The 18326-nt window shown below is 45.7% G+C and overlaps 1 protein-coding gene across 1 annotated transcript in view; it reads right to left on the bottom strand.

The window, feature by feature from the left end:
• IFT140 (intraflagellar transport 140) overlaps nt 1-18326 on the bottom strand; it is a 1386753-nt gene that overhangs the window by 223275 nt on the left and 1145152 nt on the right. The window contains exon 20 of the mRNA XM_078662938.1: nt 5989-6179. Coding sequence (XP_078519064.1) covers nt 5989-6179 — 191 coding nt within the window. The remainder of the gene's footprint in view (nt 1-5988; nt 6180-18326) is intronic.

Here is an 18326-nt window from a genome sequence, read left to right as displayed (position 1 = left end):
CTTTTTTGCAGACTGGTCAAGTTTTTTCGACTCCTATCACCAGGAACCTGTGGAAAAGCCCCAGTAGACCTTAAGGAACAGGCAGCTTGAACCACCAGACTCTCAGGGGAAGGATGCGAAGTTAAAAATTCCGGGTCCCCTGAAGCCGCCCTGTATCTTCTGGCAACAGACTTGGAAACTGCCGGAGCTGAAAAGGGCTTACACCAAACTTCCATTACAGGCTCAGTGATGGCATCATTGAATGGTAGCGAAGGCTCCACCACAGTAGAAGGTGAATGAAAAACGTTCGTCAAGATGTTTGACTTAAACTCAGCCATGGGAAGCTGGAGGTCTAAAAGATCTGCTGCCTTCCTCATCACCGTGTGGTAAGGAGCCACATCCTTTGAAGGAGCATCAGATGGAGGTGAAAGCCCCCATTCTGGAGACATATCAAGGCCACTGGCCTCCTTCAGTTCAACAAAATAGTCATCCGACTCCTCAATCTCACCTTCCTCCATTTCCTCCAAACGATACCTCTGTTCTTCCCAAATCTGCTGAGCCTCTCTCCTAGATCTCATTCTCGACACCGGCGTCGATGGAGCCGGACACAACTCTGACGGAGTCGGAGCCGGCGTCGAACACAGATCCGGAGGCACAGCCTGCGGCCAACGAGGTCGAGCTGACGGCGCCGGAGATGAAGGGAACGGTGTCAATGTCCTTGGCGCCGGGAATTGCCAAGACGGCGCCTCTGGCAGAAATGGCATAAAGGGAGCCTGAGCATATGCTTGAGGAACCCCGAGATTAAACACCATAGGACCCATGGGACCCGAAGGTGCCTCTTGTAAAGACTTCATACATTGCATTCAAGTAATGTGATGGATCTTGTCCCGGGCCTGGGAAAGGTGGGTAGGCACCTGGGGAAGGCTCAGGAGCAGGCATTACCGGACTCTGGCCTGTCGGCGTCGACGGTGGAGCCACTGGAGTCGGCAACTCATCTAGCACTGGAACTTCTCCCTCCGAAGCCGGAGAATGTGCCGAAGTCGGGGATGGAGCCGGCGTCAGAGAACGAGCAGGCAAAGCCACAGGTGAAGCCGATCTTATCGGAGAACCTTGATTCGAAGGAGGAGGTGACACGAAGTCTTTACGACGTCAAAGAGCTGGCGAGGTCGACGACTTCTACCTCTTTTCTCCTTCCTCATCTTCGCCATGAAGAGTTTAGCCTCTCTTTCCTTTAAAACCTTTGGGTTCATTTTCCTACAGTAGGCACATCCCTCGACGTCGTGATCCGACGACAGGCACCAGACACAATCTTCATGTGGATCTCTAATGGACATGTGTCCTCCACACTCCCTGCAAGGCTTGAACCCGGACTTCCTCGATGACATCCTCAAAAAGGAAACAAGAAGAAGACCAGAAATACAAGTAGAAACACAAAGTAGCAAGTGAAACTACATAGAGTCCAAGAAAAACTGTTAGCGTCGGCGGCGTGGAAAAAAGGGAACTGACATCACGCCGACGAGGCTCTCTTATGGCTCCAGTGACGTCATCAGAGTCGCGAGCGGAGCCATGATTCTGCGACGTCGTCGTGGAGAGCTACAAACAATTTCCGAATGCTGCTGACGCAGGGGATATTCACAAGGTGAGTAATCCACTGTCAGATGTATCCATCAGAAACAAGCATCCTGGGACCGGTTTCAGGGCATAACCCTTCATCAGCTAGGCTAGCTTGAATCCTAGTGGTGTAGTGAGCACATGACCCACAACCCCTTCCCACTCCATGCCACTGGAGTCAAGCTATCCTGGCTGATGAGGGCTTGTTTCCAGTCCAGGGAGAACCTGGCCTGGCAGTTCGGGCTGGACTGTCCCCATGTAGCGCAGGGTCAAGAGTGATTTGCATATGGCTGTGTCCAAACTGGAATGGCATGGTGAGCAAAAAATTGATGGATTTAGGCCCAGATTTCTGTACTGGGGTGAATGTATGACATTGTTTTGGATTCTGTCCATCAATTGTTCTTTTTGCACTATTCAAGATGGTGGCGCTCTTGAGGTTTTTATAGATTCTCCAAAAAAGCCCTTACAAGATCCAAGAGGGATTTTTTTTACCAGCCTAAATACATTGTTCTGGACACTGCTTTGGGTGGAAGGACAGCCGCGGATAGCCCTGAGAGTTCTTCAGCTGAACCAAGTATGAGGTTACATTGCCCTGCCAAACATACGAAAATATTATGAGGCTGCACAAGTAAGTGTGGTTAATGACTGGTCATATGTCGACTGGGAAGAACCGGTGTTTAAATGTAATAGGGCAGAAATGGGAGGGAAAAGTTACCTAAACGCTGCTGTATCGGGCCCCATCTAGTTGCATGGGTCTTTTAGACTCTATCAGCACTACATCCCACGCTTGGCAGAACTTAGTTAAGAGACAGGCTGCCTGAATATTGTACTCCCCGCTCGCTCCAATAGAACTTTTCCTGTCACAATATGCACTTAATGCCTTTTAAAGACAAAATAGATGGATGGTTGGTACAGGTCTGGTTGGGAGGAGCGTCGACGTTTCGACTCGGCTGATGCAAGGAGGGCGAGTTTATGTCCTCAGCTGCGAGTCTTCATCAGGACTGTATGTGGCAACCTTGCCGAGCGGTTCGGCCTAAGAAGCATCCCACAACTAAGGGATTGGGCCTCCTTCCAGTCAACATTAACAGATGACTAGGAGATAGGGTGCCCGAATTCAGCACACCTGAACAGTCCACTAACCCTGGCGAACTTGGGCCAGTGGATTCATGCATACCTGTGTAGCCTGGATTGACGCTCCTCCCAACCAGACCTGTACCAACCATCCATCTATCTTGTCTTTAAAATGCATTGAGTGCATATTGTGATTTACAGAGTACTTGTAAAATGAAAATTTAATTGGACAGGTCAACATTGTCTGGTCTAGATTTACCAGTAATTTTTAAAGTATCTATCTGTCCCCTTCAATCCTTGACTTACACTTTCACAACCCTCCTTCACTACCCCACTACTTTTCTCCTTCTGCGTGCAGCCTTTGGCTAACAAATTGTTATATATTCAAATAAATGTGATTACTTTTGAATATAATTGGGCATAAATCTTTCTTTTCGTCTGTGTGTTCTCGTGAAATGTGTTTGCATAAAGAGGTATTTAATACACACATTAAGGAAATTTGTGAAGGTACTAGAGACCAGTGTTGTTAATTTATACACAACACACGTTGTTAAATGGAATTGAACTCCTTATAAAGTATTGGTCACGGACCGCCTTTCCATTCCCGTACTGTACCCAGGTCCAGTTGACTTTTGAGTTACCCCATTATCTATAATGATTATCCTGTCTGAGGCTGGTTCTCCCTTTGACAGGAGCAGATACATGGGGAGTTCTGCCTTCACGCAGAATGCTGCACATACAAGCCTTCTGAAAGGTTTCTGATGGGATGAAAATGGGATATATCCAGTCTGGAATGTTCAGTGCTCAAAATTGTCCCATTGGCTAGTTGGCCTGTTTGCTGTGGAGTTCACATCGAAGGGGTTGGATCAATTCCTGTTCAATTGATTTATTATTGCACTGTCAATATATTACATGTATCTGTAGTATATAAGCTGATATCTACTGCACCAATGTGGGGCCATGTATGTACAGTACTGCTTATTATTTTTCTTTTTATGTCGCATTATAATGTGAATCATGTTTTTGATTGTTTATGTTCCTTCTTGCAAAATCAATATAGAAATGAAAAAATATTTTATTAAAAAATACCTGAACGCACTGAATAGAGGTAGGCTATCACCCAGGATGTGCCTGGCAATGGGGACAGTAGTAAATATGTGGAAAAACCTAAGGAAGGAAATGGGCTGCCAGCATCAACTAACTCACAGAACAGCATATAGGAGGACTCAAGATTACAGTCCGTGACAGCATTACAGGATTCTATGGTTGGGATGCAATTGGTTTATCTAAGTTGGCGGATGTGTGGGACACAAATGGGGTGGTACCCTTCTCTCACATATGGCAAGAATACTAAATGTCAGACAAACAGTGGTTAAATTATGCTTGACTGTGCCACGCTTTTAGGAAATGTGTCCCGGTATAAAAACACAGGAGGACTCCCGCTGGAAGCTGGACCTCTATATGGGAGAGTGGCTAAGAAATTGATTTCACTGACAAACGGTACAATAATGAGAAAGACCCAACCTACCCTGATGACCTTGCAAGGTAAATGGGAACAGGACATAGGAAACATGGAGGAGGATGACTGGCGGGGGTGTTGGGATTCCCTGCAGGAGTTGCAATAAAGGCCAGTTTTAGATTAGTTCAGATGAAGATTCTACACGGGGTGTGCTACACAGGCACCTTACTACACAAGAAAGGGAGAGTGGGAAACGCAGATTGCCTTAGGGGATGTGGTTCGGAGGGCACCTTCTTGCACACCTCATGGAGCTGTCCCTGAATCCAAGCATACTGGTGGGCGATAGGAACATCACAAGAGGAGGCAACAGGGTCATTAGAATTCACGAAAAAGCTGGCAACCCTGGGGGTATGGGACTTAGCTGACCATACAAGATACTAGAAGCATCTGATAAATATGGTCAGTAGGGTTGTAGTACAACCCCCCCCCACACACCCCCCAGCCCCCCCCCCCCAGTCTGCACAGTAACTGGAAAACCGGAATGGAATTCTGTCACGTGAAGGAAAAGCAAATCTATAAAGCTCTGGGGCGCATGAAGAAATTTGAGAAAATATGCAGAGGATTGGAGGAAAAGGGGGGTGACAGTAGTGGGTATGGGCAAGGCAATAGCAGTTCGGGCCACCTTAGCTTCAGGATGGGAGACAATCGAACAATGTTGATGAACATTTGTGAACTACATAGTGAATCCGGAGCAGAGGGAGACCCAGCGGGAACTGATGCGCATATTATAGACCAAGTGCTTTGTGGATGTGGTATTATGTAATTGATATAATTTATAAAAATAAATAAATATATATATTTTTTTTAAATTAAGAAGGCACAATGCATATGTCTCAAGCAGTGCAGCATGTCTGCTAATTGGGGGTTTCAAGGACTGCTAACCAACGAACTCACTTGATTAACTAAATGCCAGACAGAGCAGTATTGATGGTATTCAAATAGCCTTAATAAGACAGTACTGTCCAGGGAAAAACTCACCACCAGTGACTCAGGCGGCTGGGAGGAACTATTCATGGCATTTTTTCAAGAGGAGATCAGCACAATTTGTCAGATGTTACCCTTTGGAATTATCCAATATGACTTGACCATAAACCCGGGGCCACGGGCCACAGCACACATTAGGGTTCTGCGAGAAGCTTCAGCAGGGCAGGCCAATCAGGTGGACCACAGACTTTCCACCTTAACTGCATCATCTTCCACAGTGTAGGATGGGGTCTTGCTTTCCACAATAGTTGCCACAGAGGAAGGGGTGGAATGCATTGCCCCGTGCAGCCTTTCACATCTACGATGAGCAGCCAAGACATTCTGCTACTCTCAGTCAAGACCGCCAACAATGGAGGCTCCTACCAGCTACCTGTTTGCAGTGGAGTATGCCAGCGGCAAGGGCAGATGCCATGCACATCTCTCCCGCTGCACCTTTTCTCATGGCAGCCTTCTGCTGTCTGACTTTATCCATGGGAGAGGGGGTAGCGGTAAATCTGGAACCAAAGTAGATCCGCAGTTCCTGGGTCACACGTACACCTCTCAGCATGATGAGACACAAATCACCGGATTTGTGTGGGGATTTCAGTCATCCCATTGTCAGTGCAAATATTACTCATGATTTTGGCAAGACCTTTAAGGTAGCTTGGGAGCACACTAACTATGTACCCAATGTGCCTCCCATCAGCTGTCCTCTATAGTCTTAAACCTTAAACTTTCTTTCCTAACGAGCCAACTTTTGCAATTAAATGTAACAGTGACCCCCAAGTCCATTGTAGAAATTTGCCATCACATATAATTTCAGTGAACATTTAATGATGACTTACTAACTGAGAGCAATGTTTCGTTCTCCGGTGACCTCCAGGTGCTTGCCATAGTTGTAGTAGGTGGACCGCAGGTGGACCCTGTCATGGCTCTCCGCCGTTTCAATAGCTTTCTGCCACTGCCCTGAAGCCTGATAGAACTTGTTCAGCAAGTCATAGCGCTTGCAACTCTTGTACAGCTGCTCAGCCTCATCCTGGAGGGTACACAAACAGACATCATAAACAGTTACAGAGTGCAACTTTGGCTGCAATCAATCCAATGCATAAAGCTGTGGCATACAATATTACAATAGTGGTTAATGTAAAAAAAAAGAAAAGAAAAGCATAAGGCAGGTCATACATTCTGCTATTGTTAAACACCTAGGCTGGACGATGAATGATACTGGAGGCGATACTGTAATCATCTGGAAAAAAAAGACATGATTTAATGCCGCCACGAGTGGAAGCTGCCTTTTCAATGGAACTAAAATAGCTCGAGGAATTAAAAACACAAGGCACAGACTGAGAAGGTACACAAACATAGCACCAATAGTATTTGAACATTTGTGTATGCCTGTGTTTGTATGGATCAGTACATTATAGCAAGCCCTAGGGACATTCCCAAAACTTGTTTCAGTTCCATTGATAAGTCTGCTTCCCAATCTTGGCAGTTAAGTACTTTAAAGTCTATATTTTCTAATGTGTGCTTCTATTTTTGCGTGTAGTCAATGTGTTTAAGGTCTCGACATTTTACTGTCTCCCTCTCCTGTTTAGCAGAGGGAGAGCCTGTTAAAACCTGGATTTTGAAAGGAACAATCTAATTTGAACGGGCTTAATTTGAGGTTCCTTTACGAAAATCAGGCCCAGGTTAAAACATTACTGTTAATAGGGAAGGTACAAGTTTGTTGTGCTAGGATGTGAGGAGGAGTGTGTGGGTACGTTTCGTCTTGTTTCCAGTGGAGGCTAACATCTCCCATGGAAATGTGGTCGCAAGTCAATGAGATGATCACTGGTATACTCCGGCAGAACATAAATGAAACTGGTTTTGCTGCCTGCTGGGTAGTAGAAGATGTTAAGACCTACTGATTTAGATGTTGTGTTTGTAATCTCTACATTGGTAATCAGTTTGCATTTAAAACACTCCTGTGTGAGGGTAACGCCCGATCAGTATTCTTTAGTGTTTTTTTTATGTGTTGACCTGGACAATGTTGTATCCTGGGGCAAAGTAAGATAAAATAGTAGGATACGCAGACTCAGGCTTCTGTGCACAGGGTCAATGTCACAGTCCTGAATGAGGGCACACATGGAACTTATATTAGGGGCCACAGACCGACAGCTCAGGAGGCCAGCTTTGATGTGATCTGTAAGAGGTAGGTAACTAGGTTGACAAGAGGTAATTGTTCTGGAACTGCATGGGCAGATTGATATTTGATTGTGCTTAAGACGTCTAGCTCTGGGGATTGTGATAATAGGATGTGTGCAGGGAAGCTCTGTGATCACAACGAATTAGATGTGATTCAGGTAATGTTCACAGAGGAATGAGCGAGAGAGAGAGTGCACAATGGACAATTCAGTATTAGGAGCGTTGACTGAGATGTAACTGCAGTGGTGGTGCCATGAGAGCAGTTCCTGTGAGGAGAGAGCTTGTGGGAGAGACAGACAGAGACTATGGCTTGCAGATCTTCCATTATTTCATGTAGATGATACAATTTCAGTTTGATGCCAATCAAATTCATTATGGGGAACAGAGAAGTGTGCTCTGGTCAGTAGTAAGGTACTGTAGTAAAGTATGAGGTCAATAGTAGTATAGATTAGCTGACATGTGCTATATTTTGCTGTTTGTATATTCATGAATGGTTATTATGATGCTGAGTCTTGGCGGGAGGACGAATGTTGTTGTGCTATGGTCGGTGTTTCTTGTCTTGTTGACTGACTTTGTCAAAAAAATGCCAAAAAAACAATATTAAAAAAAAAGTAGTATCTCTTAAACTAATCATGCCTATAGGTGATCTTTCTTTCCAAAGGATAGTCTGTGTGATTAGGTTTTTGTACAGATGGACGGTACCAGTAAATTAGTTAGCAGAGGGGGGCCTATACAGAACACCAGTGATAGCTACCAAGAGTTCTGGAGGTTTGACTGTATTCCCGCAGTATCAAAGTAGGGGTAGCTTTGCTCCAAGTTATGGTCCGGACCACTTCATTTTTTGCACTCTGGTTTCATTCCTGAGAGAAGGGAAGGAGATGATGGGGGCGTGTGGAGTGGAGGGGGGTGAGCAAATGGTGACTAAGACCGCACAGATGAGAATATTCTTATATTTAAAAATAATGGTAGGTCAGTTTTATGGAGAGCTGCCGAAACTCCTGTATATGCCAATGCCTAAGATTTCAGAATTGGCCCAAAGGACTTATTTTGTGGTTTCCTGTGGTGATTTTGCACAGACTAAGAGGGAAAAGATAGCTTGAGATATTATTGTAAGGCATCGTGGAGTCTGACCGAATATGCTGCCCCTCTGCCTACTGATCTTAACAAACAGACTCCATGTGGGGGGAAATCTATTTGCCGCCATGAGGTATCATTCTGTAGTCAGAGAAATTGGGTCAGTAAGAGGTCACATTAGATGTAGATATACATATTATACCCTCACACTTGTCTAACAGAACTGTGAGGTACAAAAACATTTTTTGTTCAATAGCATGCATGCATGCATGCATACATACATTTTTTAAGATCATAAATCCCATTTTGGTGCAAAATAGCCCGTGGTGCAAAGTCAGAAGGATTGAAGGGGTCAAATTTAGGAGCAAAATTATGTTTACGTGCAAAATCTCTCATGTAAGTGCAAAGCTGTTAGGCTTAGTGCAATATCAGCAGGATTTTCGAAATATTTTAGGAGCAAATTCTCACTCTTGAACTAAATCTCATTTAGCAGCAACAATCACTCTTGGTGTAAATATAAAGAGGAGAGTGAAAATAGCTTTTATGAGCACAAAACAAATTTAGGTGCAAAAAACTATGTAGGTGAAGAATCACATATAGGTGCAACATTAACAAGAGTGTAGTAACATGCAGTTTCATAAAACCATTTAGGAGAAAAAACCAGATTTCGGTGCAAAGTCAGCAGCAGCAGTTACCACATTTATGTACAAAATTGCACAGTATAGAAACAAATGTGGTAGCAGAATTTAACAACAGGCATAAAAGGTGTACGCACCAGTATGGCATCTGTTGCAAATGGCCCTTTTTGAAAAGTTATCCTCAAACTTTTTGCTTCTTCCTCCTATGTTTTTCCTGACCTGTGGTTGTTGGCTATAGTGGTCAGCAGTATGCTCCCACATCCTGTTGTCTATTTAAAGTACTCCCGTGAGTAATTGAGCTGACGAGCTCGTGGATGAAGCACCTGCGCACCAGTGAGTGGTACCGGACCTGATATAATGTTTGGCTACTCAGCAAACCCCAAAATGAAAGACTGTATTCTCTACTGATGATGATTAATAAACCAGAAACATGTGTCTAGAGATCAGCACTATCTGTGCCAACCTTGGCGAAACACTCAAAAATATCGGAGCGAGCTACAAAAGAGTGCATTTACCAGAATGCCTGGGGTGAACCTTGCCTGAGAGGTCATCGGTGTGCTCCCACATCCTGTTGTCTATTTAAAGTACTCCCATGAGTCATTGAGCTGACGAGCTCGTGGATGAAGCACCTGCGCGCCAGGGAGTGGTACCGGACCTGATATAATGTTTGGCAGCCTACGCAGCAAACCTCAAAAGGAAAGATTGTATATTGTATTCTCATCCTGTTGTCTATAGAACTCTGGGTATTTTACCTCTGCTGATCAGTGCTAAAGTGCATATGCTCTCTTTGTAAATTGTAATTGTAATTGGTTATCCATGATTGGCATATTTGTCTTACCAGTAGGTCCCTAGAAACGTGCACTTAGTGTGCCAGGGCTGTTAACTCAAATGCTACAAGTGGGCTTGCAGCCCTGATTGTGCTACCCACATAAGTAGCACTGAAAAAATGTCTCAGGCCTGCCACCGCAGTGCCTGGGCGCAGTTTGTTAACTGCCATGTTGACCTGGCCAGTGCACCCACTTGCCAGGCCTTACCCTTCCCTTTTCTTACACATAGGACACCCATATGTAAGGCCCAAGGCACCCCCCTGGGCTGGGTGCAGTGTATGTGAAAGGTAGGACATGTACTGGTGTGTGTAACATGTCCTGATAGTGAAATACTGCCAATTTTGTTTTTCACTTTTGAAAGGTTATCTTGCCCATAGGACCGAATGGGGAATGCTGTGTAACAGTTTTACAAGCATATCTTCCCATAGGAGTAAGATAAGAAATTAGAGTCTGGGATCCCTGAACTCAGAATTTAATAACACATCTTTTATGAAGGATGGTGTTTAAATTCTGTGTTTGAAAATAGCACTTTTAGAATTCGCTATCTTCTTGTTCAGCCTTTCTGTGTGCCTCTGCCTGTTTGTGGATTGACTGTCTGGCTTGAGAGTGACAGGGGCTGGGTTGGCTACAGGAGTCTGGGTGAGTCAGCACTAGGCTAAATAGGCTGATCTGCATTTGGAGTGGTGGGAGGAGTAGCAATTGGGCCTGAATAAGGCTGTGCCTGCCTTCCACAATGCTGGCTCCACCCCCTGTGGTGTGTCTGATGGCCCTGGCCCACGCTGACAAAGGAAGAAGTTGTGCACTGGCAGAGTGTACCCAGAACTGGTTTGGACTGGGTCCAGGACCCCTTACACCTGGAGAACAAAGACTTTTGGGGCATAAATTTGAGCTCTGAAACCCCTGAACTTTAGATCATCCTGGAATTCAAGAGGAACCTTTGCCGAGGAGAAGAGCTGGAGAAATTGAAAAGAAGGACTGCCCTTGCTGTGTGTTCTAGGGCTAACCTGCAGTTGCTATTCTGCAAAGGAAAGGACAAGGACTTTGCTCTGTGCTGTGTCCCCTGCTTGAAGAAGATCTTCACGGGCCTGAGGAGAGCTGGCCTCCTGTTTTGAAGTTCCAGGAACAAAAGGACTTCACCCCCAGCTCCCCTAAACTCTGCTGTGTGAGTTCTGACCTGACTAGAGTGCCTGACCCAGTTGTAGGGCCTCGGGAGGTTGTTTGCTGCAGTTTGGGAGCTGGAAGAAGAAGAAGCGTGAAAGGAACCGAAGAACCCGTCGCATTGCTCTTCCTGCAGCACGTTTCACCAGCGCATCTCGACGGCGCAAGAAGATTTCCATTGCATTGCCATGCGGCTGCGAAGATCGTCACAGCGCCTGTTGCCACTGCAAGAACCAATTCATCGTGGCTGAAGAGGACCACGCCGCACAACACCACCGCATCGATGGCTGTCGCATCCCGAAGATCTACGCATTGTACCTGTACAAGACGCTTTCCCGACGCATCACTTGCGAACCGGAATCGGCACGAAAACTCAACGCATCGCTCCCCCTACAGACCGGACTCGATGCAACCCGGCTGCTGCGTGCAGCGGGCTGCCGCACCACCTCCTCAGAGACTCAGGAGTGTCGCATCTCTTTGTTTTCTGACGCTGCAGCTGTTTAGCTTGGGAACTTTTGTCGCATCTACAGGTACTTTGATGAAAAGTCACGCATCCGTAGATTTCTATGGTACCAGTTCTTGAAACCATTTTTAAGTCATATTTTTAACTGTGTATGTTGGATTTCTGTCGTTCTGGTCTTGTGTAGTTTAGATAAAGATACTTTCTTTTTCTAAACTGATGTGGTGTCCATTTGTGGTGTTTTTACTGTGTTACCGTGAGTGTTGGTACAAATACTTTACACATTGCCTTTGGGATAAGCCTGCCTGCTCGTGCCAAGCTATCCCAGGGGGTGAGCAGGGGTTATCTAAAGTGTGTATCCCCCTTACCCTGACTAGAAGCAAGGGTCCCTATTTGGTCAAAGGTACTTACCTCTGCCAACTAGAGACCCCCAGTTCTAACAGCATCACATTTGGATGACAACACAGTTAGGCTGAAAATCGTCCTTGCAACATCAGGAAGATTGTGGAAACCTTCTAGGAGCACATCTAACATGTATGTGCCAAATTAGCTCCAGAGGAAAAACAACATTGTGGTATTAAGGAACAAGTTACTTCCCTTTGGTGATGCCTTTTCTGGTAATGACTCTATCTAACACCAGATCCCTCACCTTGTGAATTTCCCCAGGCACCAGACTGGATCCAAAAACATTTGTAACAATTCCCCTCGCATGTCGACAGGTGGAGTTGTGCAGCTCCGTCCCACCTCAGACATTATATCTGTGCCAGCTCTGCGCGCTGATGTCAGTTTCTTTCTGATCTCAATCCATGCTGACCGACATCAGCCATTGAAATGAGAATTCAGAATGTGATATTTATGGATTATATGCATCCATTACATAGAACGGGGAGGAAGATGGGTGGTAAGGAATCTGTGGTTAGTCTATACTAGAAAAGGTGTTACAGAAGGTCAATCAATCAATCAGGTGTTTTGTAAAGTGCAACTACTCACCCGTAAGGGTTTAAAGGCGCTGGTGGCATGGACTGCTGTTCTGTCGAAGGCTCTGTGGTACAGTCGAACAGCCAGGTCTTGAGGTCCTTCATGAATTGAGGCAATGACATTGATTGCCTGAGGTGGAGAGGCAGGGTGTTGCGACTCAATCTCTGCACATGTAGGTGTAGGTCGTGCGTGCTCGGGTGGAAGACTTGAACCCGATGCTGCAACTGCAGTTCCTTTCGAATGGGCAGTCAAACTGGAGATATGTGCTCCAGCTACACACTGTCCTTGCCTAGTCTGCCGCCATCAGGCTCACTTGGCCCATTTTTCCCCATCTTTTTCAGCACTCTGAGCAGGAGAGGGACGAGCAGAAAGGCATACTGGAGTCCTGATCCCTAATATTGATGGAATGCATCTTCAGGGTATACCTGCGTTGGGGACTCCTATGTGCAAATGTTTGGACATTTCACATTCTGAGTCAAGGAAAATAGATTGAGCCAGGGTTCTCCCCACTCCAAGTTAAACCTCTATTCGTTATTGGTTAGGCAAAACTGGCGGAGTTTGTCAGCCCTGGTGTCTGAAGATTCTGCCAAGTGGTGGCCTATCAGGAAGATGTCTAGAGAGCTCAGCCACTTCCAGAAGAGCAGGGCCTCTTGGCACAGACCCCGCAACTTCACTCTATGCTGATTATTGCAATACTACATAGTGCTCATTTTGTACAGTGAGAATCTGCACTTGTTCTCCCTTGATGGTTGGGAGAAACACTTTTAGTGCCCAGCAACTCCAACAAGCTGTTGCGGATGCGAGCCTCCACTAGAGACCAAAGTCCTCTGATCTCCACCTTTCCCACATGACCTCACCAAGCCAGCAATGCATCCATTATGACCAATAGCTCTGGGTGGGGTAGGGAGAGTGGTCTGCTGCTGCTCCAATTGCATTCGAGCAGCCAGCAATGCAGATCTTTACGGTCTCCTTTGACACCTGCTGCTGATCCCGCTAAGACTTCAAATCCCACTGCAGAGCCTGCATGTGCCACTTGGTGTGGTGCATGAGCGGGATGAAGCCATGCAAGAGACGTAGAGGCCTCAGAGAAGCTATCCCTGAGATCCAGGATCAAAGGTTGAAACATTGGGATCATAACCCGAATGTTCTGGACCCATTGAAGCAGAAGGATGGCTAGGAAACGCACAGTGTCCAGGATGGCTCCAAAGAAGGGGACCCATTCTGAAAGAGTCAGGTATGACTTTGACAAGTTGATAGAAAAACTCAGTGATGTCAACAGGTTGGCCGTCGTCTGGAAAAGGATTCAGATGCAGTTTGTTCATAGGGGCACAGGGGCATTGACCCCCTACCGCTGGGAGCTGCTATGTCCCAGGCTCATGTTTATTATAATTTAAATAACCTAGTACCTCCATTACTTTTTCTTAAAAGGCCGGGTTGACACTCACAAAAGCAGTAGGTGAGTGTGACAAGCAGCTGAGGCTGAAACTGAGCTGTGCATGTCAGTTTGGCCGGTATTTTGCTCTGGCCAGTCTGATATGCCCAGTTCAGACTTCCGCATTGAAGGCTGCCATTGAGCTGCGTCAGCAAAAACACAGCCCCGTCCCTCTTCAATTGAGCATTGTGCAGGCATGCCACAGCCAATCCTAGCACTGTTCTTATATTGCTTAGTATTATATACAGCATAAGAGCAGTACTCGAATTGACTGGGGAGTGTGGGCTTATGTTTACCCCAACCAAGAGAAGAGAGAAGTAGTGCCTTGAAGTGTGAAAAACAATTCCAGGCCGGGACTGAGGCTTATCGGCGTTGCACTCACAGCAACTATAGATGAAAGCTGTTTGTAAATTAAGGTTGCTGGTTGGCAGTGCCCAACTCTTCATTTTCGAATGGAGGACCGACGTACTGCATCTTGCGCTCGTGGGGAGGTGAGAGTGCATGGAGTGTGCTGCCCTATGAAACGTATTCTTTCTGAGGACCACGGCGGAGGTACAGTAAAGAAAACTTAATAACTGTTTTTTGTAAGCAAACACATAGGTCTTTATCTCGCCATGCACCTAAAATACCCTGTATAATTGAGTAGGAAAACTGGATAATATAATCGCTTTAACCGATTCCATTATTGAAGCCAAAAATCCACTTGCCCGGATTATTTGCAGGGAATCTTCTCCCACATTTCAAAACGTAGGTATATCATAAAGTAAAGGTACTGAAGAGAGTAATGCATGGATTTTTAGAGGGTGCCAGCAGTTGGTCATCTTGGGAAATGATGAGCGAAGTGTCCCCTGCGTATTGCAGTTAGTCTGTGATGTGCGTATTTTACATGGACGCTTCAGGTTAGTTGGGTTTCTGACCTGGAGTTTGAAAGGATTTCTCTGTCTGTGACCCTAAGGAAGAAGCTGAGCACTTTCTTGGAGTGAAGTGTACACCTTGTCGTGTTCAGCACTGTTGGTGTTTGGTCGCTGATTCTTGAATTAGATATGCAGCCAGCTGGTGATAGAAGCTCTGCCCTGAAACACTGGGCACAATACCTGATTATAAGTGGCAAATAGCGAATGTAAATGTGTTCACCTCCTTGACTAACTCATTTTCTGCCTGTCTGGATGCAAATGTGCCTGGGGCAGGTAGAGGGCTGTCTTCTCCACTGGGAGTCAGCCATGATTCATATCAGTGCCGGTGCAGCCTTTGATGCTCACCACCTTGATATGCCACTTCACTAGCCAGCTTGGGAGAAGGGAGGTGTGACCTCAATCCTATCCAAGGATTTATTCCTGACGCCTGGGCCTGGCAAGAGGTCAGAATCCTGTCTTGGTGGCAGCAAATGTGGGAAGCACAGGCTTGCCAGCCAGAGCACAGAGAAGCTGGGGCAACCTCTAAGGTAGCCACCTGGGTGCAGGCCAAATCACCCAGGACATGAGATTCATGTCAGGGGTGAGAAGGCACATTGTTTGATACCAAACGTGACATATTTTGGCTGTACCATAATTTAACTGTCAAACTCGAGAATGCCTGGGAGCCCATGTTATCCTATGGACCACTAACACTAGTCAGTCAGTCAGTCAGTCAGTCAGTCAAGTAATCTTTATTTCGATCGTAGATCATAAAAGATGCATAGTAACCATCCAAATCATTGATTAAAAAAAAACACTATCCATTAACACTAATAATAAATACAAGTATAAAAACTTAAAAACTGTACAGTATTAAAAACACATAGATACATTTCATAAATCAATTCCACAGGTAAGAATTTTTCCTACAAATAAGATCTTCTCCTTCTCCACGTGGCATCAAAAAAGCATGACACTGAGAATACAACTGGGGTAGAAGTATTACTCTTAAGTATTCTAAGGGCCTCTTTATAATACCTAAATCCAAGTTTTTACAAAGTTGAATAAGCCAGCGTTGCCATATGTTTTTATATGTTGGGCAAAAAAGAAAACGTGGGACTCTGATTCTTCTTTGGCCCCACACGCTGGGCATTCTATGGATTTAATGGGCGACCATTTGTTGGAGAAGACCCTAAGTGGGAATGTTCCATACCTAAATTGTATATAGTATTTCCTCGCTGTGGAAGCTAACATTTCATCTAAGAATGGTTCAACTCTATAAGCATCTTTTAGATTAAGAAACTGAGTAGTAAGTGGGCCCAAAGAGGAACTACCAAGAATGGCCTCAAGCCTATTTCTGCGGTCCAGCTTAACCAAATCATCACGCGACAGCTGGGCGCAGCCAACAGCAGGATTAGACCAAAGGCCAGATATGTCTAGTCTTGCACACTCCTTTTTTATGAAAGCAAACCAAGGTATTTTCCCCGCCCCAGGGAGGGCTAATACCTCTTCCAAGGCTGATCTAAAATGTATTAGTTCCGGGCTCGCCCAAAGCCTACACCAATAAATTATGGGGTGTAGGGCAACTTCGTCTTCTAGAGGTCTAATGCTGAGGTCCATTCTTAACGGGGTGAGTGGGTTACTCGGTGGGAGGGCCAGCAGGGATCTTAAGAATTGATTTTACGTCTTGCTAATATCACCCACCGGGCAATGCCCCCACAATTCAGCTCCATATAGGATTGCTCCCCTAGCTTGTGCTTTATGGATTTCAATAATTGATGCAACTGGCTTGGTTATGGACTCTCGGTGCAATTTAAGAATACCTCCCATAATTTGGGCGGGTCTAAGTTTGGCCTTTGCCAGTTGGGGGGCCCAGTCCATTTTGTCCGTGAGAGTGATACCCAGGTATTCAAAAACAGTGACCCTGTCCAAAGCTATGCCATTCAAGGAGGGGTTGGGACATCTGGACTTGGTCGGATTGCAGACCATGAATTTGGTTTTTTGAGTGTTAATCTCCAACCCCCTTATATGACAAAAATTTGCAAAGCTGTCCAGGGCACGTTGAATTCCCATGGGAGATTTTAACAATAGAAGAGTGTCGTCCGCGAACATTAATGCCACCACCTGTTCATTTCTCAGTTTTGGGGCGTCAATGTCTTTAACACCTCTAAGGTGGGCAATCAAAGCATTAATGAACAGACAAAATAGGGTCGGCGCCAACACCCACCCCTTTCTAACTCCTCTATTGACCGGGATTTTAGTTGTAAGACTACCCCATTTACCACTCCTAACTTGGGCAAAGTTATCATAATGGAGTCTCCTAATGATGTTAAGGAGATCTATTGGAACCCCCATATCCTCCATATTTTGGCTGTACCATAATTGAACTGCCAACCTCGGGAATGCCTTGCAGCCCATGTTATCCTATGGACCACTAACACTAGTAGTTTCCAACAGGGAAGCCCACAAAAGGGGCATATAGGCTTGCACTTATATGTCCTCACCTTTATTATGATGCATCCTGCCTTCTGGGCTCACAAGGATTTCCTTAGGGGTGCCTGACACATTAAAAATAGTGTATTGACTGTGCCACACATGGTGAGGGTACATTTGAGTTTGAACAGTTCGCAGTGCTAGTGTGGTCCGCAATGGCAGGCCTGCTGTCAGTAGTTTACTTGGGTGACTCAGATGGCACGTAACTGTGCTGCAGCCATGTGCAACCATAAGGGTGTAAAGTCTCTGCCAATTTGGGATTAGCAAGTTGAACATAACAGTTTAGTTTTGAGAGAGCCCACAGGCACTGGGTTCTGGGTGGCAGACTCCAGTGCATTATCAGAGTCATAACCATCAGCATTTGAAGCAAAAAGTGTGTGTGTCTGTGCGCGTGGGTGCATGCGCGTGTGTGTGTGATCATACAAAAAAGGGCACTTTCCAACAGCCACCCTCTGAGAAAATGTTTCATCCTGCCTCCCACAGGGTGGTTGTGCATCGCTAATGGCAACCTGAAGAGGATTGAGGGATGATGCTGCAAGGAGGTGGACTGAGAAGGACAGTATCCCTGGTGACCTGGATGATATCTGCTTGAACACTGTCCCCAGCTACGAAAGGAAAGGGCAAAATGTTGAATGGTGGGGAGCCTGGTGTCAACTATATGCCAACCATCTAGAGTAGCCTCAGATGGGTCAAAACTGATGAGGAAACTGGTAGGGTTAAAAAGGCTTAAGAAACCCTGGTTCAACTTTCCTTAAGGTGTTTGAGGGTGGAATCACACTTTTTGCCAAAAAGCTGTGATTCCTCAAAGGCATGTTCATAAAAAAAATGCCATGAAAACAACAAAAGAGTGTACCTTCTTAGGAGAAGAGCAGGCATTTAGAATCTTACTTGATTCTTTAGAAAACCCTCACTCACCAACCTAGTTGGTGACATGCTTCATCATCGGGCCCCACCAGGAGAGGCCAAGTGCCTCCCCGGTGTGCTTCAACGCCAGAACTACTGCGGAGCAGGTTCATTTGTTTGAGTGACAAGTGAAAGTGAAAGTG

Source organism: Lissotriton helveticus, chromosome 10 (genome assembly GCF_964261635.1).
Source record: "Lissotriton helveticus chromosome 10, aLisHel1.1, whole genome shotgun sequence".
Classification (NCBI taxonomy): domain Eukaryota; kingdom Metazoa; phylum Chordata; class Amphibia; order Caudata; family Salamandridae; genus Lissotriton; species Lissotriton helveticus.
Note: the sequence above shows the minus strand (reverse complement) of the source record. Positions and strands in the feature narration are given on the sequence as shown.